Source organism: Aspergillus multicolor (genome assembly GCF_047715735.1).
Source record: "Aspergillus multicolor strain CBS 133.54 unplaced genomic scaffold BDW74scaffold_19, whole genome shotgun sequence".
Taxonomy (NCBI): Eukaryota; Fungi; Ascomycota; class Eurotiomycetes; order Eurotiales; family Aspergillaceae; genus Aspergillus; species Aspergillus multicolor.
Genome location: NW_027395970.1, coordinates 544,406 through 569,730, shown reverse-complemented (window position 1 = coordinate 569,730; position 25,325 = coordinate 544,406). Strand labels below are relative to the sequence as shown.

Sequence of the window (25,325 nt, the reverse complement as noted above, 5' to 3'; positions counted from 1 at the left end):
TGTACTATTCTTCCAGAGCGACTCTCTGCATCTAGATGTACATTGAAGGACGTACGGAATGTCTACAACATCCATCTGCCCGCGTGGTGCCTTTGTTTGTTCTAGACAAGGCCGCTTGCCCATGCATATCCCTATTGATCAATTCTTCGTATTCATACAACTGGCTCTCTTTCAAGACGCAGACTTTGTATTTAGTCCGTAAGCCATACGGAGTATGGTTGCAGGAGACAATGGCATATTGCATCAACCTTAGCCCGCGTTCTCCAAGAAAAGCTAGATTGAGACTACATAGTCACGGCGTAGTAGGGTGACTGAAGGTTCGAGTTCCGAAATTTTATTGTTATGATTATCAATATCCTTGTCTATAAGCAAATGTAGAGGTTAGACATTTTCTTCTTTCTCCCAAGGTTTTAATCTCCTGGGCCTCGCACTTGCAGCACCTTGGCCTGTCAAAAGAGTGTCAGGTATCTGTTGGATTCCCGGAATTGGCTGACCAGTCGTAATAAGCTCAACGATATGAGCAAATGAATTGGGGTAGGCTGGTTCTTGCGACGCGGGCGTCGATACTGGTCCTGAATTACCCGGCAAGGGTTGCGTAGATGTGGTTGATAAGCGTGTCTCTCGCACTTCATTTATTGGGATATTCGAAGCAGGTATAGATTCAAGCCAGGACTTGTAAGTCGACCCGTTCAGCGGCGACGCGAGATTGTTCTTCCTAGTAGAAGAACCTCAAATTAACAAGGGTCGTAACATTCTGCAGGCCCAAGCTAGGCAGACGAATAGTAGATAAATGACATCTCCTCATGATTCGTACCTAGTAAAGTAATAACACTTTGCTTGCAGAACCAAATCGTCATTGCAACTTATCTCCTCTTCTGAGGCGGGCGTTTCCGGATGACCGAGTATCATGGCAAGACCACTCGCAAATTCGGGATCTGCCGCGAATGGGTATGTCCTCAATTTTTCAAAAATATCATCTGCTTGCGGCTGTTGCAAATCTGATTGAGCGTTGGGGGTGCCTGCGCGGGGAGGCGGGGAGGAAGCCTCCAGCTCTGTGGCGGTATCCATAGGTAGGCAACGCTTATAAGTCTAGGTGTCTTGCTTTCTCCTAGATAACTCAAAATAATTGTGCTGGAGTGTCGAAAACCAGTTTCGGGTTGTTTGCATTTAGGTCGGATCCCGCTGTCTTGAAGACTAATGTACTGTATAGCAAGGTTTTCTTAAATAGTGGATTTGAAGTTTGCGGAGAAAGCTAGAATTAGCCGAGGTCCCCTGATTGATATTCAGTCTTGACTGAACTCAAGATTTAAAAGAGCATCTCGCATAGGCTTCTGTGCTAGATTATTATATGAGCTCCCTTACTGAGTGGTACACACACCCTGAACAAGACTCCCTGGATTAGTGGTCATTTCGATACATCGCCGGAAGGCAGTGGCATCGAAGCAACCCATTTCGGATTTTATAGACTCTCTTTCAGTAGATATATGAAAAACGCCATTACCTTGAGGTATCCATTAGATCTAGGTCGTCTTGACCTCTAGGTGCATCACCCTGGAGATGATGCGCAACCCTGCTCTGACAGCCAGGACAATTATGTACCACCTCGTGAGCAAAGAGGTCACAGTCAATACAAAAATGGTTGTGGCACGCTGTGCACTCGTAACGGCTGCTTACACTCATCCCCTTGGCGAGGTTCTCAGTTGCCTGCTGGCGATCTTCCGGAGGAACAGCAGGGAAAGGGATACCACATGCGAAACAAGCCGTGCTGCGGCTGGCACGTCGCCAAGGAACTTCGACCCAGTTCATTAGAGGGAATAGATGGTGGTACGACCGAGCGAGATGAGTTGATAAAATCAAAGTGAGACCGCAGGTTGGGCACTCAGCAGGAAGACCACAAACTTTGCTGTTGCACCGCGAACATAGGTAACCTCCGGACATGGGATTAGAATGACATGCGCAAAGAGAAGGGAAAGATTCAATTGTACGTGATGGAAATCCCATCATCAGAAGTGAGCTTGTGGATTGTTTTTGGGAATATGTGGCTGGTGGAGTTGTTACGTCCATCATTAATTCTCGAAAATGTTGCTCATTCAGGGCCACGCCGTAGTAGGTGTCATCGCCGCCGTTAGTCTTTGAGCATAACTCACGGCAGATCGCCACCTGGGCAGAAAGTCCCACTACTGCAGCCCGTATCTTGTCATCGATCAGTGTACTAATCGTTTGATGGATGTCACCGGGGTCGGAAGAGAGCAATGAGCCGAAGACAATGAGTATTTCGCGAGTCCCGTGGCTGGGGGTATGGCTGTAGGAACACAGCAGTCAGTACATGGTAGAGAGTCAAGCTAGCCGTGTCTCCAGATTTGGAAGAAACCTACAATAGTGCACCTCGGGCCATTTCCAGCCCATTTTGCAGACTCGGAAGGCCCTTCGGATCTTGACTCCTCAAGTCCTGTATTGCGCTAATATGTTCGGTGGGATTGCCGCTCATGTCACTAATACGTAGTGCAAGACCGTCTCTCAAGCCTATAACACCTATCTGAGATATGGGGTTCTGCTCAAAGAACTCCCTCACGAATTCTTGGGCATATCGTAGAGTCAAAAGATACCGTGTCGGCCGTAGGTCTTTCTCCATCATTGACTGTGATAAATCCAGAATCAGGATTATATGGCGTATAATACCACGTTGGAGCGGTGTTGTGTCCTTTAGGAGCCTTCATTAGGGAAAATCAGCATAGCGTCCTAAGCCAACGGTCGTGGCAATGCCGACTTTGACCAGACCGACTTACCTCTTCCTTTTGCTAGCTTCCAATAAACCCCCCACCGTCGAGCTTATTGTGCCATCCGCGCCTTCAACCAAAGTCTCCCATGTTCGTGAAAGCTCAAACTCCGCTCCGCCCTTCTGTCTCCTCCGCTTTGAGGCCTGGCCTGCAGGGCCTCGTGACCCTGAGACAATGTTGTCGTCGCCTTCATTCTCTGAGATGCTGCCAATGTACTCATCATCAGAGTCTGCCATGTTGTGTGTGGGACGCTGTACGGGAAGCTTAAATTTCGCGTTTGATTGTCAAATGCCCTGTGAGTACCGTACGGGGCAGGTACCTACGGTAGGATCGGCAGAGTAAGGTCCAAGCTCCTCCGCTAACGTACCTACCGAAATAAACACAGTTAAAAAAGTCAGGTTTCAGTACTCTGAAAAGTTTGAAATGATAGTGTGAACCTCTCCATTCTGATTTTGAAAGGTTACTTCTTCCCGGCGATAACCGCCGAAGTGGCTGACTAGATGTGGGGGAGACGTAGTATCTCGTCAACCAGATGCGCTGGGCTCCGTTGCCTGCCAGTGCCTCAAGTTTATCGACCTTTCCGACCAGTATCGTCTCTCCGCCGCCCCTCCCCCTCATCTCACCGGATTTCTCGCTCCCGTCTCAATCTTTCCTCGCACACACCCTTGGCTTGTTCGCTCAGGCCAGTTTTACCGATAATCACGACCAGGCATTGCTCTTCTGAAGTTCGCGCAATGGCATCAAAGGATAGAGATACTCTTCCCAGCGCGTGAGTTACAGTTGCTGATTTGGCGGTGTCAAGTTAATCAAAACTCTAGGGCCAAACCTGCGCACTATGATATCTCTCTCTTCGACCTACAGCTCGGTGGCCCGTGGGGCTACAGGGGTATTGTCAAAGTTACCTCCAAAGTCAATGGTCCCACCAAGGAAGTAGTTCTCAATTCAAAAGAAATCGAAGTACAACACGCGGAGGTCCTAAAATCAAATGGTACGTAGTGTTGTCATTCCACCAAGCTTTAATTCTCTTCTGGCGAATTCCACTGACAACGGCGTGCCTGCAGGCGTGCAATTGGCGAAATCGTCTGAGATTACCTATGACCAGAAATCAGAGCGTGTAACACTCAAATTTCCTGAAGAACTACCACAGTCTGAGATCATTATCTCTATCTCGTTCACCGGCACCATGAACAATGCAATGGCTGGGTTCTACCGCTCAAAGTATAAGCCCGCTGTCGAGCCAACTTCTGATACGGCCAAGGAAGGAGACTTTCACTACATGCTGAGCACTCAGTTCGAGTCTTGTGATGCTCGCAGGGCCTTTCCTTGCTTTGATGAGCCCAACCTGAAGGCTACATTTAATTTCGAGATTGAAGTACCCAAAGGTCAAACGGCCATCAGCAACATGCCAATCAAGTCTGAGAGACCGGGTAGCAAGCCGGAGCTCAAGGTCGTTTCTTTCGACACAACCCCAGTGATGAGCACCTATGTTCGTATCCGTCATCCATGGAAGCAGGCATTCACTAACGTACTTTTTCTTCCAGCTCCTGGCCTGGGCGGTTGGTGATTTTGACTACGTTGAGGCCTTTACCGAGCGTAAATACAACGGAAAGAGCATCCCCGTTCGCGTCTACACAACAAAGGGACTCAAAGAACAAGCGCGGTTTGCTCTCGAATGCGCGCATCGGACTGTTGATTATTTCTCAGAAGTGTTCGAAATCGAATACCCTTTACCCAAGGCAGATCTCCTAGCGGTGCACGAATTTGTAGGTGTTTTTCTTCATGTCCTGCTGATGAACGACTATGTAGCCTTTCTAACAACTTTAGGCTATGGGGGCTATGGAGAATTGGGGTCTTGTGACATACCGCACCACTGCTGTTCTGTTCGATGAGGGCAAATCAGACACTCGCTATAAAAATCGAATTGCGTACGTCGTAGCGCATGGTGAGTTTCCGGTATGCCTAGTGGATTTGTTATAGCATAGCTGACCTAAGATGTACGAGAACTCGCACACCAGTGGTTCGGCAATCTCGTAACAATGGACTGGTGGGATGAGTTGTGGTTGAATGAGGGTTTTGCTACTTGGGTTGGGTGGCTTGCTGTCGACCACTTTTATCCAGGTGAGTCAATTCTCATTTCGTACCCACTGTGCTGAGAACGTGTGTGTCTAACACCGAGTATAGATTGGAATATTTGGTCGCAGTTTGTGGTACGCAACTCACGAGGTAAATTCAATAACTCGCAGCACGTATATTGACTGTTACACAGGCTGAAGGTGTTCAACAAGCGTTCCAGCTCGATTCGTTGCGTGCATCTCATTCGATCCAAGTACCCGTTAAAAACGCTTTGGAAGTTGATCAGATATTTGACCACATTAGCTACCTCAAAGGGAGCTCTGTCATTCGCATGTTAAGCACCCATCTGGGGCGAGAGACTTTCCTTCGTGGCGTTGCCCAATATCTCAAGACTCACGCATACGGTATGTCTAGAACCAACGCTCTCTTTCCTTCATCGCAGCTACTAAAATTTCGTACAGGCAATGCTACGACCAACGATCTTTGGTCTGCTCTTAGCCAAGCATCGAGCCAGGACGTTAACACTTTCATGGTAAGTGGTGATCAACCTCCTGAGGTATAGGCTTCTAACATTATCCTCAAGGATCCCTGGATCCGCAAGATCGGGTTCCCAGTCGTCACCGTCGCGGAAGAAGCGGGCCGATTAGAAGTTCGCCAAAGCCGCTTCCTCTCCACTGGTGACGTTAAGCCCGAGGAAGATCATACAACGTGGTGGATTCCGCTCGGTATCAAGTCGGGCCCTGAATTGGCTGCGCAGGAGCCTCGTGCCCTCATTTCTAAGTCGGATACTGTTCAGGGCCTTGGGCAAGATTCATTCTTCAAAATCAACAAGGATCTCGCGGGATTCTATCGAACGAACTATTCTCCCAGCAGACTGGAGAAGCTCGGTCAAGCCCTAGGCTCGCTGAGCACTGAGGATAAGATCGGCTTGATTGGTGACGCTGCTGCTCTTGCCGTGTCCGGCGAAGGCAGCACCGCGGCTTTGTTGTCTCTTCTGGAGGGTTTCAAGGATGAACAAAACTATTTGTTAGTTGCTTTCCCCTCTCTATTGTTTGCGACCTTTGCTGATGTGCCTTACAGGGTTTGGTCGCAGATCTCGTCTTCAGTCGGCAACTTACGGTCCGTATTTTCACAAAATGAAGAGGTGGCCGAGGGTTTAAAGGCTTTTGCCCGTGGATTGTCGTCCACTGCGGCGAACAAGGTTGGCTGGGAGTTCAAGTCCGGCGAGGATTATCTCACAGTTCAGTTGCGGAAACTTTTAATTGCAATGTCAGGCCTTGCAGGTAACGAAAGGTACGTGCTTCCCTGTCACTTCTATGTCTAATACTATGAGGTTTGACTAAATCGGTCGTCTTAGAATTGTTGCCGAAGCTATGAAACGCTTTGATCTTTGGGCAACCGCAAAGGACCAGAGTGCTATCCACACAAATCTCCGCTCCACCATATTTAGTATCGCTGTGTCTGATGGCACCAAGGCCGAGTACGATTCGGTGAAAAATGAATACCTCAGCACCAACTCCGTTGATGGTAAGGAAATCTGTTTGGGTGCACTTGGACGCACAAAGGATGCTGCACTTGTCAATGATTACCTTGACTTTGTGTTCTCGGACAAGGTTGCCATTCAGGACGTGCATAATGGTGCAGTCTCCTTGGCTGCCAACTCCAAAGTTCGCCACCTACTGTGGGAATATATGAAGAAGAACTGGGACGCCGTAGAAGCGCGCTTATCAGCAAACAACGTTGTCTTCGAGCGCTTCGTGCGAATGGGCCTCTCAAAGTTTGCGGATCACGAGACAGGTGCTGATATTGCTTCCTTCTTCCAATACAAAGATACCAATGCGTACGATCGCGCCTTGGTGATCGTGGCAGACAGTATTCGAACCAACGCTAATTACAAAGAAAGGGACGAAAAGCAGGTCCTGAAATGGCTCCAGGGGCATGGCTATGCTTGATGGCAAGGACTAGTATTGTATACGAGCTCTGTCACTGTGGAGTGGGCAAATCATTTAGCCATGGGAATCCTTCGATATAACATCTATCACTCTTACTAGATCAAATGCATCTTGGTTGATGAAACTCGTATACTCCGTGCTCACTCAGCTTACTCCTGTGCTTGACCTGACGTTTGTGGGAAACGCATTTGCCCCTTGCAAAGTATTAGCTTGAATAGGTACCAGGCTCGCCAAGCTGCACATATTTCTCTACATGTTTAGGCTACTTGTAGATATTTCTCTAGCGACAAGCTGGATTTTGGCGCAGGGACGGGTGACCGACGAGTCGACGTCTAATGGGGTCTTGGGCTATTTTTGAGCGGAACACTAAGCCGAATTTGGCCATAGGCTGGCGGGCCTGGGCAGAACGTGAAACGGTCACAGGCTACCTGCACGCTGGGCTCCTTTGCTCTCCTGCACTCTAGCAACACCGCCGAAGTCCATCCTGGCTGACACTGCTACATTTACATCACCTGAACTTTGCTTTCTTGTCTTGCCGCGGAAACTCTCTCCCACTTAATCAACTTCTTTCTTATCCTAAAAAGTACCCCGTCGATAGAAATCAAGATGAACCCTGAGTGGTAAGTTGTTTTGAGTGTCTGCCTGCACTTTTAAGATGTCCCAAAAGTCCCGCGCTTGCTTTGTTGTTGAAGGGACGTCGTTTGTCTTCGTCTTTCAGTTGGTCTCGTCTCTACGCACATCTGCTCCTTTACCTCTATTCAGCTGGCTGACGTATTCACTTCTTAGAGTACTCCACAGCAGGCTTCCCCCAAGATCGAGTGCTTTTTTTTCTACTCCAGCGCCCTAACTCTATGGACAGATACGATTATCTCTTCAAGCTTCTGCTCATAGGAGACTCCGGCGTTGGAAAGTCGTGTTTGCTTCTTCGATTTGCCGATGACACCTATACAGAAAGCTACATCTCTACTATCGGTGTGGACTTTGTGCGTATACCTTTACTATCGATTGTTTTACTCACCGCAACTGAATTGAGAACTGACAGTATCGATAGAAAATCCGTACTATCGAACTTGACGGCAAAACGGTGAAGCTTCAGATCGTATGCGAAGTCTACCCAGTCCCTCCTGCACTCAGATAAAGCTGACGGAATATCTAGTGGGACACCGCAGGCCAAGAGCGCTTCCGAACCATCACATCATCTTACTACCGTGGGGCTCATGGAATCTGCGTTGTATACGATGTCACCGATATGGACTCTTTCAACAACGTGAAGCAGTGGCTCCAGGAGATTGATCGTTATGCAACAGAGGGTGTCAACAAGCTGCTCGTGGGCAACAAGAGCGATATGGAGGACAAGAAAGTCGTGGAATACACTGTTGCAAAGGTCGGTAGCTAATTTCCTATTTTGGAGTTTAATCGGGCGCTCTTCATATCCTTGTTATTCCGACAACTCGGCTGACTTGCCTGTGCGCCTTTTAGGAGTTTGCCGATAGCCTAGGAATCCCATTTTTGGAGACATCCGCAAAGAACGCGTCGAATGTCGAGCAGGCTTTTTTGACCATGGCCAGACAAATCAAGGAGCGCATGGGCACAGCGACCGTGAACAACAAGCCGACTGTGCAAGTTGGCCAGGGCCAGGGTGTTCAATCGGGATCCGCTGGAGGCTGCTGTTAGACGAATCATGAACAAAAACCAGAATTGCCGGACTACTTTGGTAGTTTGCAGTTAAGACAGGGCATAGAAAAGCATTTACAGGGTCCAGCATATGGCACGTAAAGCTTGGGGTCTCTGTCTGTCCCCTTTTCACAGAACAAGGGGTGTCGATCGATCTGAACCACCTGGGAACAACCAGGTTGGGGTCTATCTGTTCTCCGCCATGCTTAGCCGGCCTGCTATGCGTTGTCTTTACACAGGAACACTTCTTAAGGACTAGCACTTCATCTCTCTGCTTGCTTTTTACCCCGATACGTTGTTCCTTTTCGCTTTCTGCTTAATCTCTGTTTTTGCGACTCCATTCTGGTACCTTTACATTTATTTCCTCTTGTTTCTTTTAGGTTGGATTCCTTGCGTATCTTGTCAGGTTCGATTAATAGGGAACACTTCAATGACTTGTGTAGTTGCCGCCTTGGTAAATTAGAGGTCGTAGATCTTGTAAGGCTGAACTGAGAATTGGTGCAATCTTCCTTTCATTAACGGTCGTTCTTGATTCATGTTTACGTTGAACTCATGGTATCGCAGATTTGCCAACGCGATCACATGCAGAATAACAGCTATGTAACTTCAGCCAATTTATCATTTCTTAGGAGCAGGTATTAATCACTACACCAGGCACCCGATGAGAGGAAAGCCAACCTCGGCCAGATGGTACTGAATAGTGGGAAAGTCTGCATCTAGCCTCAAACCATCCGGGCCACAACCCGGATACTGAATGTACTGACGCGCAGTCAATGTAGCAAGTAACACGGATTTAGTGGTCGTGTTTTGATTCAGCGGGTCGGTCCTGTATTATTATCACTTTACCAAATGGCTGCAGCTCTACGGAAGTTTACCGTATCTTCAGCCGAGGTATAGGATTCGGCAAACGTCATGAGACGAATCATCGTACTCCGTACTCCAATTATTATTGAATCCGATCCAAACATCTCTGAAAGTCAGCTCGACCACACCCCTTCCTTTCGTTCCGATCGTAATTCGTATATCACTCCTTTCTGTGTTCCCCCCTATTTGCTTTCCATAACATCCTTGCCTTCGGTGTCAAAACTTGCTTGACAGTATACCACCTTTAGCATTTAGATTCAAAGGGGCATTTTTGAGGTCTGTTATGTCTTTATCAAAGGTTGAGGACTCTAAAAGAGTGGCCGCTGCTGCCGCCGTTGCTGCCGCTGCTCAACGGAGCGACAATATAGCGCACGCTCTGGCCGGCGCTGGTGGCGGGATACTGTCCATGGCTCTGACGTGCGTGCAAGAAGCACCCCCCTCTGGTATACAAGTACATTCTCACGGAAATTGTTCTGCTAGATACCCACTCATCACGCTTTCAACCCGGGCGCAAGTGGAATCCAAACGTGCGCAGTCCTCGACTATTGATGCGATTCGCCGCATCGTACAGAGGGAAGGGATAATCGGACTCTACTCCGGCCTCGAGTCGGCGTTGTTTGGTATCAGTGTCACGAACTTCGTGTATTACTACTGGTACGAGTGGACTCGGTCGGCCTTTGAAAAGGCTGCCGAGAAGGCGGGCCGTTCAAAGAAGTTGTCAACAATTGAATCGATGATTGCAGGCGCAATTGCAGGGAGCGCAACTGTACTGCTTACCAACCCAATTTGGGTCATCAACACCAGAGTGACCGCTCGCAAGTCGGCGGAGGATGATCACCCCCTACCCGGTGCGCCCACGAAGCAACGGTCATCTACTTTGGGGACGCTTATGGATCTCCTCCAGAAAGAGGGTCCCACAGCGCTCTTTGCCGGTGTCTTACCTGCTCTTGTCTTGGTGATCAATCCTATTCTACAGTACACAATCTTTGAGCAGTTGAAAAACATAGTGGAACGCCGCCGCCGTATGACACCAAAGGATGCATTCTACCTCGGGGCTCTTGGCAAAATATTGGCCACTTCAATCACTTACCCATACATCACAGTGAAAAGCCGAATGCATGTTGCCAGTAAGGACGGGCCCAGGGAAAGCTTGAATGGGAGTTTAAAGAGGATTATCAAGGAAGAGGGATATACTGGGTTATACAAAGGCAAGTCTTCTAGCACGGATATAGTCAGCAAGAATCATGCTTACACCTCTCAAGGCATCGGACCTAAAGTGACTCAAAGCGCATTAACTGCCGCTTTTTTGTTTGCCTTTAAAGATGTTCTTTATGATTCAATGGTGTCACTCAGGATGGGCCACCTTCCAAAATAGACCTTTTTTGGGGATGGCAGGAGACTATTACGGAGTAATGAGTAGGGACCATAGAAAGGGGTGTGTTTTAACAAGCCAACTCCACTGTGGAGCAGTTGATTACGGAGTAGGTCGGACTATAGATAATCATGCTTCATGTTTTGATGGATCTTTGTCCTACACGTATCTGAACAGTATTCTAGCATTTGGAACAAGACTTGAGTTAATAATGGACGCTTAAAAATATGTCCAAGCCAAGCATAAATAATATGTTCTTGGATTCGCGAGGTACCCATTCATCGGCAGCAGGCCTGAAGAACGCAGTATATACCCCGAAAACAGCTACAGACTACCTTTCATAGAAAATGAGCCTTTACTGGTATCCTGCTTTTTTCTTTAAAGTTTATCTTCAGTATTTATCTATTTTAGTCAATTACATATGACTTTCTTCAGCTGCAACTAAACAAATCCATAGTTTTTAGGATGCATATTTGTCGTCATTTGCTGACCGCCTACTTGTCTTGGTAATAGTGGCTTTCACGCGTTTCACGCGTCGGCTATTCTGCCTTCTGTTCCTCCAAACACGAGACAAAGCTATCCTTCTACTGTTATTCTCAGGGTCATCTCATTTGCTTTGGTTCTGGCTCTCAATGTGTGCCTCTTTTGGAACTTCAACTGAAGTGTCAGTGCCCCATTAGCACATTTTTTACATTCAACTCACTTTGACTAATATTACTCTCAGTATGTCAAAAAACCATGCTTCTCTACGCACCAATCTACTTTGATAATTATGCAGATCTGGGTACGGTGATTCAATGAGTTGAAAAGATATCGGGTAAGCATTCAAATCAAGTTCAGGCTTTTAACAATAACTCAGACATGATTACAGAATCATAACATGATTGAAATGGAAAGGGGAAGGGATTCATTGCCTAAGAATCCCGGTACCCCGCTCCGTCTAGGCTCCGATGATCCAGCCGCGCGCAGTGAGGCAGAGGACTTGCTTTCTAGATTTATAAAAGGTCCATTTCAAGAGGTCCAGGATACAAGTCAACGGTCTGATAATATCCCAAGTCCTTTGCTCCACTCCGCTGTGCCAAAAGTTCGAGCAAAGATACCACGAGGGAATGTACAGCTACGACCGCAACCGGCCATTGCCTTGCCAGTGGCTAGGAAAAAAGCGTCAATCCCCCTACAAGAATCGTCCTCAGGAACCTCGTCGCCTGCGAGTGATACACCCAGGCTTGCGATAAAACGACGTTCTGGCCGTCCAAGAGTTGAGCCCGTAAACTATTACCAAAAGTTTTCTCTTCATGATACTGAAAGTGAGGAAAAAAAGCACCCATTGGAGACATCATCTAATGGCTTGTCCCGGGCGCAGCCTATCGCCACCCGCGCTTCAGTACTCCCCGCTACCTCAGATAAGGCCATTCAGCGACTGAACCCAGTTAAAAGTTTGTTGTCGCGAGAATTGGGCACTTACTATACGTCACAGCTATATGCAAAGTTTACAGGCGACTTTAAAGTGTGCAAAACATGGAAAGGTGCTTCCAACGATGTCGTCTCGCTGGCATGGTCACCAGATGGGACAAAATTTGCAGCAGGCGCAACTGCACAGTGTGATGAGCACATGATGGCATATAATAGGAAGAACAATCTAATGTTTGGCAACCTCGTTACCAATGAGTTGCATGAACTACCAGACCATTCTATCAAGCGTCCGAATATCAGCGTCTTGAATGATGCATGTCTTTATATGAGTGTCACTGCTGTACAATGGTTCAAAGACACTTTATACACTGCGAGTTACGACAACACTGTCAAGCTCTGGGACACCTCAAGAGGAAGACCTGGATGTTACAAGACCTTGGAGCATGACTCTAAGGTGGTTGTTATGGCACGCTCAAATTTCACCGAGAATCTGCTGGCTATCGGGACACAAACTATTGGTTATTGGAACGTGGACCAAGCTCAATATGCAGCGCTTGAATTGCCACGGACGAGATCAAGGAAAGCAGGGGACGTTGAATTGGTACCAACATCAATAGCATGGGGTTCTACCCACGCAACCAAAGACTATTTGCTTGCAGGGATGTCTGAGAGAGAAGATGGGGTGGCTCAACATGGCCTTCTTGCTGCCTACCGTGTTCGGGAATCAACAATCATTCCTGAGTATTTCTCCCCAAGCTCACAGAATGTCTTTGATATTACTTGGCATCCTGTGTTACCCATGTTTGCAATAGCTTGCACTGCTGGTCAGCAAGCTTCTCGGGGTACTCAATCAACCGTGAATCTCTATGAGCCACTAAGCCGCAAGACTCGTGTCATGGAACTGGAATGTCCGGCTCTAGACATGAATGAAGTAGTATTCTGTCCGAGGAACACCAACTATATTTCCGCTAGCTGTACGGACGGGATCACTTATGTTTGGGATAGACGAAATCCTGATGAAATCCTTCACAGGCTAAGGCATGGGGATCCTTTAAACCAACTGGATGAAGAAATTGGCAGAGAGCTGGCAGACACCGGTGTCAATATGCAGGTTTGGGGCACGGCCCTTGATCAATTCTACACAGGTGCTTCAGATGGCATGGTTAAGAAATGGAATATTCTTCGTGCCCCTGAGGATGTGCTTGTGGAAGATGTCGCTTGTCTCAAGGAGGGGATAATGAGCGGCGCAATTTCACCTGACCAAACGAACCTACTGATTGGAGATGTCTCTGGTGGGGTACATCTCCTCTCTAACAGCCCCTTCATGTCTGATCAGTCCGCGACTTTCGCATTCAGAGAATGCCCCAGTACAACGGAGGAGTCCGATCCAGACTCCGGGGTGAAGGCGGCACGGGAATTGATGGCAACGGGGCAGATAGAACGACATCCTGTATATGGCCCGGGCAAGGGGCCTTTTTATCAGGGCCCATTTGCTATCTGGGCTCGGCCCGCTGGAACACAGTCAGAACAAATCGCAGTTACTGGTCTCGAAACAAGATACGAGATACGACAACTAGGTGGCTTGGCGCCTGAACATCGCAAAGGGCTGACTGCTACGGCGCGCGAGGAGATTGAGAGACACATTTTACTCGCTCAAATACGAAATAAAAAGCGTGGCCGGAACAAGAGGCGAAATCCTGGAATTATGGTCAAAACACACGCCAACTTTATTGATCTATGCAATGAGCCCGATGAAGAGCACAATCCTGCCCGCAAGGCCCCATCAAAGCGCAAACATATGAGACCAGGAATGGGTATCCCTATTATCAGCAAAATCGAGCCTAGTGTTATAGATCTTACTGGCGACTCAGATACTGAGTCAAACTCCATGGCACATATGCTGGAAGAGGAGGCGAGCAGTTCAGACGATGACTTCTGGTGGCCGGATAGTGGTACCATAGACCCGAACTTTGCCGAGTGAAAGGTTGTTATCCAGATAGGTAATCAGCAAGCATCCTGATTTTTGTCTCTGTACATAGCCCGTATGAATTGATGAATATAATTGCCACAATAGCCAACAGTTTACTTTCTCTGTTGAAATAAATTATAACACGAAGTGTCCACAAGATACAAGGTAGGGAGTATAGGAACGTAGATGGCCTGGACACTAATCTTTCATACATATCGCGTACTGTATGACATCATACTACTGACTCCAGAGCAAGTCCATAAATATACCTATATTCTGTATATCCAAGCCAGCAGGCTACCTCAGCCACATTCCGTGCTGATGGTAACTTATCCACGTTTAAAAAAACTGAAAATTTGATATACCGGTAAGAACACTTTCTATACAGATCATAACAATGGTGGCTGAGACACAGCCACAATCAGCAGATGTTCCAAGACAGAGCAACCAATAGACGTCACTGCTGACATTATTAGGTACAATACAATGCGGCAATCATGGGTAATATATAAATCGCCATCATCGCCATACCCCATATATTCCACAGTAACCTCTGCCTTAACATATACACAATCCCTCCACCACTCTATCTCGGAAAACCTATTTCGGCGGCTTTTGTTTCATATTCAAACATTCCTCTGCTTCAGCTATAGGTTTTTCAGCCCGGATCTGCTTTGATGTCATTCGCTCCGCCACCCGGGCCCCCTCCCCCATTTGTGCCAGAGGGCTGGAAAACACAATATGATGACAACTATAAACAATGGTCCGCATCCTCTTGATCCTACATGCGGGCCTGAAGCTAATCAAACACCGCTCTATAGGTTCTTTATCAACCTAGCCACCGGCAGATCTCAATGGGAACCGCCCCAGTCCACACCATCAACTTCAGCGCCGGTCCCGGCCTCGGAACAACCGCACAGTAGCCATACAGATCCAGCTCCGCCTCCGCCTTCATACGAGGAATCGGGACCGGGAAATCCCTCCGCTGTCGCCAGCGCCGAGGCCACAGACACAAAAAACGCTCATCGCTTCTCCTCGAATAATCCGTATAACGGCGAGTCCGCATCCACCCCCGAAACATCCGGCGGCGGTTCCGGCACCATAAAAGGCACAGTCGAGAGCGATGCGGAGCTGGCAGCGCGACTCCAAGCCGAAGAAGACGCGAGGTCCGGTTCCGCCCCTCCTGGCGCCGCAGCAGGGTACTACAACAGTAACGACACCCCGCATTCTCCGGCACCTTCAGCCTCAACGGCTGACCGAGATAAAGGCAAGGAGAAGAAGAAGGGCTTTTTCAGTAAGCTCATGAGCAAGGCTTCATCTGCTTCAGGGCCCCGGCCTGGCTTTGCGCCTCCGCGGCCACACCACCACCAGCAGGCCGCCTACGGGTATCCTCCCGTGGGTGGCTATGGTGCTCCCAGTCCTGGACAGGGGTATGGGGGGGCAGGCGGGTATTACCCGCCGCAGCAGGGGTATGGACCTCCAGTCGGGTATGGACCGCAACCTGGCTACGGCTACCCCCAGCAAGGCTACTATGGTGGAGGGATGCAGCCGCAGCGCCGGCAGGGTGGAGGCGGTATGGGTATGGCCGGCGCAGCAGCATTGGGTGTAGGTGGTGGTTTGATTGGAGGTGCATTGTTGGCCGATGCGATTGATGATGACCATGATGACTACGGTGGTGATTATGGCGGTGGGGGTGATTTTGGCGGCGGAGATGACTTTGGCGGTGATTTCTAGTTCTTGTCGCTATATTTATAACTCGTGGCTACTGATTTATGATGGTTCTGTACAGAGACTTATGATCTTCGCGTATTGCCTAACTTATGAACGTCACCTAAAGTTGGCCAAGTCCTACCTGCCAAGCCCTACCTCCACATAATAATCTATGAGCATATACATGCAGTGTGAATGAATCAGCTTCGTCCTAACCATATCTTCCATAGAACATACCAACTAGTTGTACAGCTATGTAAATTCTTCGATCATCTCATCTTCTTCTCGCGCTTCCTCTACTCTCCCTTCCACTGGCGGCACCAGCATTCCCAGATCCAGCTACGGGGGCCGGTTGTCCCCGTGGCGCAGCTCCAGCCATCCAACCCGCAAGGTCGAAGTTTGCAGGGCCTCCGCCTGCCATAGCACTCTGAGCACCAGAGATCGGCGACGCGCGAGACTGTTTTTCAAACTCCTCGCGCAGCTCCGGATCCACTGATCAATCCGTTAGCATGAACGAAGAAAGGAAAAACACAAACAAGAGACATACTATTCTCCATGAGCTTGGGCATTCCAAAGGTGAACCCCAGCGCCACGAGCGCGAGCAGAATCATGGGGTTCTTGAAGAGCGACAGCGGCGAGACTGTCATATTAGATCTCAGCATCAGCGACCACGTCGATTCAGTCTCAAAGGGCATGGAGGAGAACACTTACAAGTCTGCCGGACCTCATAGAAGGCTTTCCTCCCGATAGCTCTCACATCAATAACGACCCCCTCGTCTCCAATTCGACCGCCGGCTTTCTCGCCAACAGGCCTAACATACTTCTCAGCCCCGCGGTTCCCCCACTCATTACCAAGTAATGTCTCCCAGACACCAGTCACCTCGCCCTTCTCATCAAGGTCAACCCTCAGCGGTGTAAAGACATATTCCGAGGATCGGATGTCGAGCAGGTATGACCCGGAGATATTGTCTTCCTGGGAGGCCTTCTGCTCGATTGCGGCAAAGTCGGTAAAGACAAAGGTCGCAGAGCGAGTGAGGGAAGCTCTTAGCGGACTGACAAGGGTCCTTGAGGTGAATGTTGCGTGTGTGTCTGCTGGAAGAGAGTGAGGATTTGGAAGGGCCGGTGAGGGTGGGATTGTAATTGTTAGTTTAGAAGAAAGGGCTGCAGGTGCCAATAGAAATAGGAATGAAAGAGTATTCAGCAGTAGCATCTTGGCGTGGTGAGGTTGGTCCAGGCTCTTACTCTGATGATGGAAGAAAGTTGAAGTTCCGGAAGCTGAGCTGATGCCAAGCCTCAGGTTCAAGCTTACAGTGCTGATCACATGTTATAGTTGACCATATAGCGGGCTGCACATATTCAACACCTAATCAATATACCCAAATCTTCATGGTTATATTAAGTCTATTCATTGATATATCATACAGTTATGATTTAGGCTTACACAGAGACTTAAGCCGCCAGGTATAAACTTGCTATGTACAGAGAAGGTAACCACAAACCATTGCAGCCTTGGATAGACTACAGCTTAGCCTTAGGAGCAGACTGTTCAATATTGGCGTCTTTGTACAGTTGATCTAGAAGCTGGCGGTACTTCTTCACAACGGGTGGGCGTTTGAGCTTGAGGCTATACATATGAGTTAGCAGTCGCCTGAAATTGGAAGAAAAGGCAATACAATACGTACGTCGGAGTCAGCAGGTCATTCTCTACTGAGAATGGCTCAACCATGAGAGCGCAATTCTTAACCCGCTCATATCCCGCGAGTTTGTTCTTCTTAGCCACACGCTCGAGATCCTTCGATACAGCCTTCTGAATCTTGCTGTCCTGCAGCACTGCCTTGATGGCTGCAATGTCGGTAGGTGCAATGGTCCGACCAAGTATCTTGCTGGCGAATGGTGCGAACATTTCAGGCTGTACACCGAAGATGCCAACCAAGAAAGTCTGCAGGCTATCACCGTGCACGTAAGCTTGCGCGAGATAGCCCAACTCCGACGTGATGATACCCTCCAGACGTTCAGGTGAGATATATTCTCCTTGTGCTAATTTCAGAACGTTCTTCCGGCGATCGATGATTATGATGCGACCCATATCATCAATCTTGGCGACATCGCCCGTCCGAAACCACCCGTCCGCAGTAATGGCCTTGGCTGTCTCTTCCGGATTTTTGAGGTACTCCTTAAAGACATTGGGGCCCCGAATTAGAAGTTCACCGCGGGGGAAAGGTTTATCATCCACCGAATATTCCATGTCTGGTAAGGACAGCAGACACACCTCCGTGCAGGGAGCGACACGCCCGCAGTTGCCAGATGAGACATCCTTTGGAGACTGTGCGCATGCCATAGCGTAAGTCTCAGTCAGGCCATATCCCTGGGAGAAATCGGCGCCAATGGCTACTCGTAAAAAGTCGTGCAGAGAAGGATCCAAAGGCGCAGATCCTGAAACAAGGGACTTTGCATGTTCTAACCCGATGGCTGCAGCGACTTTCTTGGCCCAAATCCGATCATACAAAGCGTGCTTTACAGTAGCCTTGCTTGGGTCTGGGTTTTTTAGGTTTGCGCTCTTCGCCGCAACTATGTGTTTGGACAGAGCTCCTCGAAAGCCAGGGGCCTCAACGGTCACAGCGCGAATGGCACTTCCGAATCGGCTGAAAAGGCGCGGAACAGATACGAATCCGGTGGGCTTAAGTACCTTGAGGTCATCGACTAGTTCCAAGATGTTTCCATGAAAATAACCGATGCGAGCACCGGACCAGAGTGCCGCGTGTTCCGTGAGGCGCTCAAAAATATGGGCGAGTGGAAGATACGACGGGAATGTATCATCGCGTGCGTGAGACACGGCCACCAGAGCACCAGAAGCAGCAGCAACCGCGTTCTCGTGGGTAAGGACCACGCCTTTGGGGGCGCCTGTAGTGCCAGACGTATAGTTGATAGTGACAATATCCGAGGGCTTGGGGGGACTGAGAGGGCGGTTAGCGGTCGCGCCCAGAGCTTCGACTTGGTCTATGCTGTAGATGGTGAGGTCATGATCAGCAGCCATAGTTTCCAGAAGGGCGCGCTTGGACTGGCCGGCTGGTTCACCCGCGTCGAGTGAGTCTAAGCTGACGATAATCTTCAGGTTGGGTAGAATAGGCTTCAACTTGATCAATGTTGGAATGTGAGGTAAGGAGGTCACAACACAGCTCAACTCGGCGTGATTGATAATATATTCCGTCGCATCTGAGGCAAGAACGTCGTAAATGGAGACCGAGTACAGGCTCTGTGACATGCATGCCAGGTCTAAAAGTAAGTATTATACTGCAGTGTCCGGTGAGAACAATATACCTGTGATCTGCCACTCAGGGCGATTCTGGCACCAAAGACCGACACCGTACTGCCCGGGACGAGCACATTTGTGCTTGTGATGTAGCTCCACCAAGCCAGCACCGAAGTTGGTGCGCCGTTTCTGGACTGTACCATAGCTCAGCCATTGATATTGACCCCAGGTCTTCGTCGCCGGATCGTAAGGACGCCATCCAAGACAATCGGCCTTGGGGGTTGCATTCGCGGTCGACTCGAAAATCTCGTGGGCAGTGGTCACCTAAAGCCGTTAACTCCAAGCCGTCTACCAAGGCATCCTATAGTGAGGCTCTGCGCATACATCCGGGTCCAAGGTCTTCACCAACTCCTGCTGTGAATTCCAAGAACGGTAAATCGGGCTCCGTCCTTCCTTCTGTGTGCCCGGTATAGCGACGGAATAAGGCTTGCCTTTCGGAGGCTCCTGAGTGAGCTCCGCAGCACGAGCGTAATGAACCCGCTCTTGAGAGAAAAACATGGCCGAGAAAAAAAGCAATGTGCCAACGGCAACTTTGATCAGCCGTACACCGCAGGGATCGATGGGGAGAAAAACCGGGTCTAGGGACGGAGTGGTGGCGGAGATGGATCAGAGGAGAAACCCCGTGCTGTAGGTGTCGGTGAACGGGGAACGATGAGAACAAAGAAAGAAGACAACAAATTTCTACCAAGTGAAGCGCGCAAAGAAAAGGAAAAGAGAGAAAGCTAGAACAAAGGATTGACCATCAACCATGAAGCGGCAGTTGAAAGTCGTGCAGCAAACGGGGATAGTCGGCAGCCCCGAAATTTAGAGATGTCCAATGGAGACCCAGTGGGCCCGCCCGTTTACGGAAGGAGCCTCGGTACTTTCCTAGCTTCGAGGTTTCGACAACAAGCAGAAGGAAAGAGGACTTGGAGCCGAGGCCGTGACTCAAGGAACACGACAGAGTCCGGTGTTCTATTCGCTGTGAAAATATCGCCCAGGACTTGGTGAAGCTGGCATTGGTGAAGCTGGCACTGTCTTGTGATCATTATTTGCTCACATGGCTCCTTCTAAACTGGCAGGTACGGAGTAAGTACATCGGCGTGGCTAGACAAATAGAGCTGTCCTTCATGATTCTTGCCAAGGATCAAGACAACGAATGGGCTATAACATGAAGCTGCACGTGCATTAATGAACTCATCATACTCATATTTATGTCCACAGCATGACCGCTGACTTGGGTTTCCGGATACGTACGTTTTACGCCATAGGTACTTGGGCGGCGGGTGGTCGCCACCGACCACGGGGAGAAGACCAGAACGTGCAGAATACTCCGTGGATCTACTCCCACGTTTCGCCAGTATCAAACTACGCAATCTCAAAACATGAAATGGGTGAATGAGCAGTACTAGTCTGATTCAACTTGCTCTAGATAAAATACATTAATATATTATACACATGAAAATGCAGCACAACGATCGTCAAATATTCAATTCAATTCAAGTCACCCAACTCCATGCGATGCAGACATCAAATATGTAGACTCATAATGTACAGAGCGGAGATAGTCAGAAAGATGATCACATCATAACTGAATCATCTCCAATGTATGTAGTTATTAACAGTATAGTGAAAGGGCATGGCAATCTATGAAAAGATTGAGTTGTACACCCGTTTGTACCACTTCTCGTCGGAGATGGTAGTCTCCCAGTATTCGTTCTCCAGCGCAATACGACCTGTGTCGATATCCGCCTCAATAGGACGAACAAACGCAGGTCGGTAGACGATTTTGTGGCCAACGTAAAGGACGACGAAGAGAATCACGCTGATGTAAGCAACGAAGAAGTCCGACACGCTGAACTTGATGAGCCAGGCAGTAAATCCCTGGGTTAGGATGATCAGAACGTTGAAGAAAAGCCCGTACCATGAAAACCATGGCTGCCACATCGCCTTATAGGGGAGGAGGTCACGGGAGATGTTGCGAGCTTTGAGGGCACGCATGAATGCGAGATGGCATCCCAAAATGGATGCCCATGAAATCAAACCGGCTACACTAGAGATGTTCAGAAACCAGTTGAAAACGGTAGCGCCAGAGTTGGACACGTTCATGAATCCAAGTAAGCCAAATGCTGATGCGAACGCCACACTGTAGTAAGGCACACCGTTCTTCGAGGTTTTCTTGAAGAAACGGGGAGCAAACCCTTCCTGGGCAAGGCCGATCAGAATGCGACTGGCGCTATAGACGTTGGAGTTTGCGGCGGAAAGGACCACAGTTAGCAGAACCGCGTTAATGATGTCTGGCAGGACTGCTACTCCAGCATTGTTGGCAACTATGACAAATGGGGACGAATTCGCGTCGTTTCCATCCGCGTTAAGGAGCTGTTTGTCGTCACTTCTCACAAGTATGCCGATGAAGAAGATCGTCAACACAAAAAAGAACAGGATGCGGAAAAACGTCTTGCGGATGGCTGAAGGCACGGTTTTGCGAGGATTCTCAGTCTCGCCGGCAGCGATACCAACCAGCTCCGTCCCTTGGTAAGCAAATGCAGCCTGGACGAGAACAGCCCAGAACCCAACAAATTTGGCTGTCGATTGAGGATGGATACCCGTGTAGGCTACGAATGGACCTGGATCTACCCAGTAGCGAAATCCAATATAGCCTTCTTGTCCCGCGCCAGCGTTGATGCAGATTCCGAAAATCATGAAGCCTAGTGACACCGTCAGTTAGGGCAGCGTGAATCCACAGGTGTGTGGACCCACCAATCACAGTAAGAACTTTAATGCTAGAAAACCAGAATTCTAGCTCGCCGAAGAAGCTGACTGGAAGCATGTTGAACAGTGTGATGAAGACCCAGAAGACGGCGATGAAGATCGCTATATTGAGGTCCTTGTTCCAGAATTGGATGATTAGCCCGGTTGCCGTGAGCTCGAGGGCAAAGGTGATAGCCCAGGAGAACCAATAAATCCAACCCATAGCAAAGCCCAAGCTAGGGTCAATGAATCGAGTAGCATAGGAGGTAAAGGCTCCGGGAATGGGCAGGTAGGTAGCAATCTCTCCCAATGCCGTCATAACTGAGAAGACGATGGATCCGATGAAGATGTATGCAATCAAAGCTCCGACAGGGCCTGCGGTCGAGATAGCACTGCCACTGCTGATGAAAAGACCGGTGCCAATCGTGCCGCCTGCTTTGGTTAGCATATTTCTTCAGACATGCTCGCCGATTTCGCGAAGTATCGCCCGGAAGCATACCGATAGCAATCATCTGCAAATGCCTGCTCTTGAGCTTCCGCTTCAGGTCCGGTAGAGGGTTGGACTCGCGACCGGCGCCATGTTTCTCGCAATCTGCATCGTCCAGGCCGAGAGGTGATTGGGCGGCAGTGACCTGGACGGCTTCATCGTTGATCATTTTGTCCTTCCCTCCCTGGGCCGCCGTGCTGTTGAGGCCGTGCTCGTAGGACATGGCTGGCCCTAATGAGTCAGTCCAATGGCCGAGGATTCCGGAGACTAGACGATCAAGGGCGTCTGCTATGAGCTTGAAGGATGTATAGATAGGTGAGGTGAAAGATGAAAAGAAGAAGAGAAGACGGTTCGCGTGGAAAAAAATGTCAGGTCTGGCTCCACCCAGACCAGACTCTGACTCTTGCTTTCAAACGCGCGGAAAGCGAAGCAATTTGACGGGGGCGAGAGGCCCAGCAAGAACCCCAAGGACCGCACTTCTTAGAGAATTTCTCCCGTCTTTGCGGAGTGCGTCAAGAGATAAAAGATATGACAAAATGGCAGCAGTAATGGAATTCATGAGACAGAAGATGTTATGTAAGGAAAACCAGGCAAAATGAGGGGGCGCCTGGTCGGGTCTCCTCATGGTGGGCGATAAATCATGAAATGCAACGCTGGCTCTCGATTCAGACATCTCGACCACGCCTTCTGGAAAGGTTTTCGCTCTTTTCCTCGGAAGTCCGCCGCATATGTCATTGCCTGCTATGGCATGGCATCGAGCTACAAACCCAATCATAGCCCTCAAAGCTCTGATAGTGTGGGGAGCATTGCTGTTTCCGAAGTGGGCCGGAAAAGTTTTGAAGGTTTTTTTTTTTTTTCGTAGATTGCACGGATGCGCCACCAAGGAGGCAAATAACAGCCGCCAGGACTGAATCTTGGATAACGGCGGAGACCTTCTCCCCGATCTTCCCATTCATCTACTTTCGAGTTCTTTTTTGGAGCCTTCTGCGCAGTAGTATAAGCTCCCTCTAAATTATAACGTTCATATCGTGTACTGAGAAGGCTAACTATTATACATCACGGGCTTGTAAGAGGCTGAGAGACAAGCAATTCCAAGCAGCCATGCCGACACTAGGAACATGGATGTATATTGTACGAGGACTAATACTTCCCATTTGGCGAACACTGTGTCTACCTGAAACCAATACTTCATCAGCCAGTCATCGTGACAAGACAAACAAATTGATTTCCATGGCATTGTTCTTGCCGCTTGGCTCTAGATAAAAGTAGACGCCGCCGCCCGCGCGTTCAGGTACGGCTGCCGAAAACAGAGATTCGGAGTCCCGCCCGCCGAGTCTCCATAGCTTGGCCCCCTACCCAGCCCTCGGAAGCCGGAATGTCGGTATAATGCCGGGGCCAAGCTTCGGAATGCAGAACATATCCGCAACCTACTTGGGTAGCTTCACAAAATCATCCTAGTTAACGCTCTCGCTGCTTGGTAATCGATCAATGTTGCGAAGTATCGAGCTACACTGGTCCATGACCAGCTACACGGCTGAAGTCGGAGTGCATCAGCTATAGGGCAGATGCAGCTGTAAATATAGATCTAACCTGAGCTAGATCATATGCATATCAAGTACAGATAGTATCAAACCTATATCAGAAATATACATATCTTGGGTATCCGCAAGCTCAAAGTCAATCACAGCGACAGATAATAATAGCATAAAAAAATCGTAAACCATCCATTCTAACATTCAATGACGTCATAGCGCTGTACCAAGTACAAGCTACCAAGCGCTTTAATTCAGACTGGGTGTGAAATCAATAACCAGGCTCAAGGCACATGGGCAGTGGGAGGCTGAGGGCCAGGAGCAGGATCTCTTCGAAGAGCGCCCATCGTGTTCAGAACGGTCGTGACTAAGAACAAAACCCTAAATTGTCCCATTAGCGGCTGTTCCAGGCCCCGGGTTTGCTTGAGTGGGGAGCTATACCAGTTGAAAGCACCAAACGCCGCCGCAGCTTGCAATCCCTGGCATGGTGACCAGTTCGAGCAGCCGCGGGTGTCACCAAGATCAACAGCCAAAGCAATGAAACCAGCAAACCAAAAGATCATGGTGACTGCATCCACGGCCACGAGAATCCAGCGGTGGGCGATCACAGGCAAAAATCTCGGCGCTAGGATGAAATATGGAACCACGATGAAGAGCGTCCAGACGCCGTTGAATAGCATGAAATTGACGGTATCCCACCAGTGGCCATTGGTTACATTTACAGCTTGGAAGAGTCAGCGCATGCTCAAGTAGGTCAAGTCTCGGGGGAACGAACCATGTCCTGTTAAGCCCAACACGATGACAGCAAAAACGGCCTGTACGCCCCGCAGGATATAGAACAAAGGGAAATCGGATCTGGCCATCTTGACAGAGCTTGGTGTGTGATAAGGTCGCTGATGAGTCGAGGTCTAAATGCACTCTGCAGATGATTGGGTCTCCGATCAGCGGAAGCGGTTTATATAAACAACAGTAAATGTACCTTGGTCTGTGTACCTGTTCTTAGTGTTTTATGAAGAAGAAAAGAGTAATCTTTGTCGCAGCAGGGTATGAAACGAAGTCAGGTGCAGGTGCAGGGCTGGACCTTTAAATACATGGCAAACGAAGCCGAGCTGAGCACTGGGCAGAGATGAGCTCATAAGCGGAGCTCGTAAATATTTGCAGCCACAAAAGCCATCCCTTCCTAGTCTGGCGTGTGATTGAAGGAATTCGGCTGCCTTGCAAAAAGTGTGGCTCGGCGCATTGAACACGAGACACGAGTACGCTGCAGATCACCGATCAAGACCAAATGATCTCATCTTTAGGCTTCAGCTTTTAGCCTTAGCTACTTATAACACCTACTATTATTGAGGATGTTAGGCAATATTAGGCGCTAGTTGTCAGGTCTGAATCCTCTATAAACAGCCGAGTAGAGCAATAATTATGTAGTGTAATATGTATGGGAGATATATTTAATGCTCACTGG

General features: G+C 48.9%; 11 protein-coding genes across 11 annotated transcripts; 5 read left to right on the top strand and 6 right to left on the bottom strand.

Annotated features, from left to right (window-relative positions):
- Window positions 1-334: 334 nt before the first annotated feature.
- Window positions 335-1,198, bottom strand: BDW74DRAFT_41414 (DUF5572 domain-containing protein). Its single transcript, XM_073732727.1, has 2 exons — window positions 815-1,198; window positions 335-715 (listed from the first exon to the last, which is right to left on the bottom strand). Exons 1-2 carry the CDS (start codon window positions 1,066-1,068, stop codon window positions 382-384), a joined length of 588 nt encoding a protein of 195 aa, XP_073582268.1. The 5' UTR covers window positions 1,069-1,198; the 3' UTR covers window positions 335-381.
- A 1-nt stretch (window position 1,199) lies between these two features.
- BDW74DRAFT_41413 (TFIIH/NER complex subunit SSL1) lies at window positions 1,200-3,145 on the bottom strand. Its single transcript, XM_073732726.1, has 3 exons — window positions 2,787-3,145; window positions 2,376-2,711; window positions 1,200-2,302 (listed from the first exon to the last, which is right to left on the bottom strand). The coding sequence occupies exons 1-3, from the start codon at window positions 3,011-3,013 to the stop codon at window positions 1,498-1,500; spliced, it is 1,368 nt and encodes a 455-aa protein (XP_073582267.1). The 5' UTR covers window positions 3,014-3,145; the 3' UTR covers window positions 1,200-1,497.
- An 85-nt stretch (window positions 3,146-3,230) lies between these two features.
- On the top strand, window positions 3,231-6,926 carry BDW74DRAFT_156594 (M1 family metallopeptidase). The gene is made up of 12 exons (XM_073725027.1): window positions 3,231-3,546; window positions 3,596-3,765; window positions 3,839-4,263; window positions 4,319-4,540; window positions 4,602-4,719; window positions 4,779-4,895; window positions 4,959-4,984; window positions 5,044-5,254; window positions 5,312-5,382; window positions 5,434-5,876; window positions 5,931-6,143; window positions 6,208-6,926. Exons 1-12 carry the CDS (start codon window positions 3,278-3,280, stop codon window positions 6,800-6,802), a joined length of 2,880 nt encoding a protein of 959 aa, XP_073582266.1. The 5' UTR covers window positions 3,231-3,277; the 3' UTR covers window positions 6,803-6,926.
- Window positions 6,927-7,277: 351 nt separating this feature from the next.
- Window positions 7,278-9,111, top strand: BDW74DRAFT_156592 (Rab family GTPase YPT1). The gene is made up of 6 exons (XM_073725026.1): window positions 7,278-7,419; window positions 7,662-7,785; window positions 7,854-7,901; window positions 7,959-8,186; window positions 8,282-8,341; window positions 8,371-9,111. Exons 1-6 carry the CDS (start codon window positions 7,409-7,411, stop codon window positions 8,485-8,487), a joined length of 588 nt encoding a protein of 195 aa, XP_073582265.1. The 5' UTR covers window positions 7,278-7,408; the 3' UTR covers window positions 8,488-9,111.
- Window positions 9,112-9,408: 297 nt separating this feature from the next.
- Window positions 9,409-11,021, top strand: pmp47 (putative peroxisomal membrane protein Pmp47). The gene is made up of 3 exons (XM_073725025.1): window positions 9,409-9,757; window positions 9,821-10,548; window positions 10,603-11,021. The coding sequence occupies exons 1-3, from the start codon at window positions 9,624-9,626 to the stop codon at window positions 10,713-10,715; spliced, it is 975 nt and encodes a 324-aa protein (XP_073582264.1). The 5' UTR covers window positions 9,409-9,623; the 3' UTR covers window positions 10,716-11,021.
- A 305-nt stretch (window positions 11,022-11,326) lies between these two features.
- Window positions 11,327-14,423, top strand: BDW74DRAFT_156585 (WD repeat protein). The gene is made up of 3 exons (XM_073725024.1): window positions 11,327-11,376; window positions 11,437-11,529; window positions 11,584-14,423. The coding sequence occupies exon 3, from the start codon at window positions 11,593-11,595 to the stop codon at window positions 14,104-14,106; it is 2,514 nt and encodes an 837-aa protein (XP_073582263.1). The 5' UTR covers window positions 11,327-11,376; window positions 11,437-11,529; window positions 11,584-11,592; the 3' UTR covers window positions 14,107-14,423.
- A 160-nt stretch (window positions 14,424-14,583) lies between these two features.
- Window positions 14,584-16,192, top strand: BDW74DRAFT_41339 (uncharacterized protein). Its single transcript, XM_073732725.1, has 4 exons — window positions 14,584-14,857; window positions 14,916-15,304; window positions 15,362-15,817; window positions 15,884-16,192. Exons 1-4 carry the CDS (start codon window positions 14,772-14,774, stop codon window positions 15,916-15,918), a joined length of 966 nt encoding a protein of 321 aa, XP_073582262.1. The 5' UTR covers window positions 14,584-14,771; the 3' UTR covers window positions 15,919-16,192.
- On the bottom strand, window positions 16,079-17,014 carry BDW74DRAFT_179950 (uncharacterized protein; the record flags this gene model as incomplete). The annotated part of the gene is made up of 3 exons (XM_073729591.1): window positions 16,079-16,296; window positions 16,352-16,444; window positions 16,516-17,014. The coding sequence occupies 3 exons, from the start codon at window positions 17,012-17,014 to the stop codon at window positions 16,079-16,081; spliced, it is 810 nt and encodes a 269-aa protein (XP_073582261.1).
- A 159-nt stretch (window positions 17,015-17,173) lies between these two features.
- Window positions 17,174-20,033, bottom strand: BDW74DRAFT_156578 (putative AMP-binding enzyme). Its single transcript, XM_073725023.1, has 4 exons — window positions 19,439-20,033; window positions 19,123-19,378; window positions 17,487-19,077; window positions 17,174-17,428 (listed from the first exon to the last, which is right to left on the bottom strand). The coding sequence occupies exons 1-4, from the start codon at window positions 19,610-19,612 to the stop codon at window positions 17,323-17,325; spliced, it is 2,127 nt and encodes a 708-aa protein (XP_073582260.1). The 5' UTR covers window positions 19,613-20,033; the 3' UTR covers window positions 17,174-17,322.
- Window positions 20,034-20,488: 455 nt separating this feature from the next.
- On the bottom strand, window positions 20,489-22,647 carry BDW74DRAFT_41288 (putative arginine transporter). Its single transcript, XM_073732723.1, has 3 exons — window positions 22,344-22,647; window positions 21,854-22,276; window positions 20,489-21,801 (listed from the first exon to the last, which is right to left on the bottom strand). Exons 1-3 carry the CDS (start codon window positions 22,552-22,554, stop codon window positions 20,741-20,743), a joined length of 1,695 nt encoding a protein of 564 aa, XP_073582259.1. The 5' UTR covers window positions 22,555-22,647; the 3' UTR covers window positions 20,489-20,740.
- A 1,208-nt stretch (window positions 22,648-23,855) lies between these two features.
- Window positions 23,856-24,995, bottom strand: BDW74DRAFT_41304 (MARVEL domain-containing protein). The gene is made up of 4 exons (XM_073732724.1): window positions 24,857-24,995; window positions 24,639-24,782; window positions 24,305-24,587; window positions 23,856-24,244 (listed from the first exon to the last, which is right to left on the bottom strand). The coding sequence occupies exons 2-4, from the start codon at window positions 24,724-24,726 to the stop codon at window positions 24,148-24,150; spliced, it is 468 nt and encodes a 155-aa protein (XP_073582258.1). The 5' UTR covers window positions 24,727-24,782; window positions 24,857-24,995; the 3' UTR covers window positions 23,856-24,147.
- Window positions 24,996-25,325: the final 330 nt, after the last annotated feature.

Excerpts from the sequence above, each read along its gene's own strand:
- BDW74DRAFT_156585 (XM_073725024.1), top strand. The coding sequence starts at position 11,593 with ATGATTGAAATGGAAAGGGGAAGGGATTCATTGCCTAAGAATCCCGGT.
- BDW74DRAFT_156592 (XM_073725026.1), top strand. Across the intron at positions 7,786-7,853 it reads CTACTATCGGTGTGGACTTT|AAAATCCGTACTATCGAACT; the intron begins GTGCGTATACCT and ends CAGTATCGATAG. Across the intron at positions 8,342-8,370 it reads CCGCAAAGAACGCGTCGAAT|ACAAATCAAGGAGCGCATGG; the intron begins GTCGAGCAGGCT and ends GACCATGGCCAG.
- BDW74DRAFT_41339 (XM_073732725.1), top strand. The coding sequence starts at position 14,772 with ATGTCATTCGCTCCGCCACCCGGGCCCCCTCCCCCATTTGTGCCAGAG. Across the intron at positions 14,858-14,915 it reads GATGACAACTATAAACAATG|GTTCTTTATCAACCTAGCCA; the intron begins GTCCGCATCCTC and ends ACCGCTCTATAG. Across the intron at positions 15,305-15,361 it reads CGCAGCAGGGTACTACAACA|GCAAGGAGAAGAAGAAGGGC; the intron begins GTAACGACACCC and ends ACCGAGATAAAG.
- BDW74DRAFT_41288 (XM_073732723.1), bottom strand. The coding sequence starts at position 22,554 with ATGTCCTACGAGCACGGCCTCAACAGCACGGCGGCCCAGGGAGGGAAG. Across the intron at positions 22,277-22,343 it reads TTTGCAGATGATTGCTATCG|GCGGCACGATTGGCACCGGT; the intron begins GTATGCTTCCGG and ends TAACCAAAGCAG. Across the intron at positions 21,802-21,853 it reads TAAAGTTCTTACTGTGATTG|GCTTCATGATTTTCGGAATC; the intron begins GTGGGTCCACAC and ends CGGTGTCACTAG.
- pmp47 (XM_073725025.1), top strand. The coding sequence starts at position 9,624 with ATGTCTTTATCAAAGGTTGAGGACTCTAAAAGAGTGGCCGCTGCTGCC. Across the intron at positions 9,758-9,820 it reads ATACTGTCCATGGCTCTGAC|ATACCCACTCATCACGCTTT; the intron begins GTGCGTGCAAGA and ends TTGTTCTGCTAG. Across the intron at positions 10,549-10,602 it reads ATATACTGGGTTATACAAAG|GCATCGGACCTAAAGTGACT; the intron begins GCAAGTCTTCTA and ends ACACCTCTCAAG.
- BDW74DRAFT_41414 (XM_073732727.1), bottom strand. The coding sequence starts at position 1,068 with ATGGATACCGCCACAGAGCTGGAGGCTTCCTCCCCGCCTCCCCGCGCA. Across the intron at positions 716-814 it reads AAGTGTTATTACTTTACTAG|GAAGAACAATCTCGCGTCGC; the intron begins GTACGAATCATG and ends TTCTTCTACTAG.
- BDW74DRAFT_156594 (XM_073725027.1), top strand. The coding sequence starts at position 3,278 with ATGTGGGGGAGACGTAGTATCTCGTCAACCAGATGCGCTGGGCTCCGT. Across the intron at positions 4,896-4,958 it reads TGTCGACCACTTTTATCCAG|ATTGGAATATTTGGTCGCAG; the intron begins GTGAGTCAATTC and ends CACCGAGTATAG. Across the intron at positions 5,383-5,433 it reads AGGACGTTAACACTTTCATG|GATCCCTGGATCCGCAAGAT; the intron begins GTAAGTGGTGAT and ends ATTATCCTCAAG.
- BDW74DRAFT_156578 (XM_073725023.1), bottom strand. The coding sequence starts at position 19,612 with ATGTTTTTCTCTCAAGAGCGGGTTCATTACGCTCGTGCTGCGGAGCTC. Across the intron at positions 19,078-19,122 it reads CCCTGAGTGGCAGATCACAG|ACCTGGCATGCATGTCACAG; the intron begins GTATATTGTTCT and ends ACTTACTTTTAG. Across the intron at positions 17,429-17,486 it reads AATGACCTGCTGACTCCGAC|CCTCAAGCTCAAACGCCCAC; the intron begins GTACGTATTGTA and ends TCATATGTATAG.
- BDW74DRAFT_41304 (XM_073732724.1), bottom strand. The coding sequence starts at position 24,726 with ATGGCCAGATCCGATTTCCCTTTGTTCTATATCCTGCGGGGCGTACAG. Across the intron at positions 24,588-24,638 it reads GTTGGGCTTAACAGGACATG|CTGTAAATGTAACCAATGGC; the intron begins GTTCGTTCCCCC and ends GACTCTTCCAAG. Across the intron at positions 24,245-24,304 it reads GCGTTTGGTGCTTTCAACTG|GGTTTTGTTCTTAGTCACGA; the intron begins GTATAGCTCCCC and ends GGGACAATTTAG.
- BDW74DRAFT_41413 (XM_073732726.1), bottom strand. The coding sequence starts at position 3,013 with ATGGCAGACTCTGATGATGAGTACATTGGCAGCATCTCAGAGAATGAA. Across the intron at positions 2,712-2,786 it reads GAAGCTAGCAAAAGGAAGAG|GCTCCTAAAGGACACAACAC; the intron begins GTAAGTCGGTCT and ends TCCCTAATGAAG. Across the intron at positions 2,303-2,375 it reads ATGGCCCGAGGTGCACTATT|CCATACCCCCAGCCACGGGA; the intron begins GTAGGTTTCTTC and ends GTGTTCCTACAG.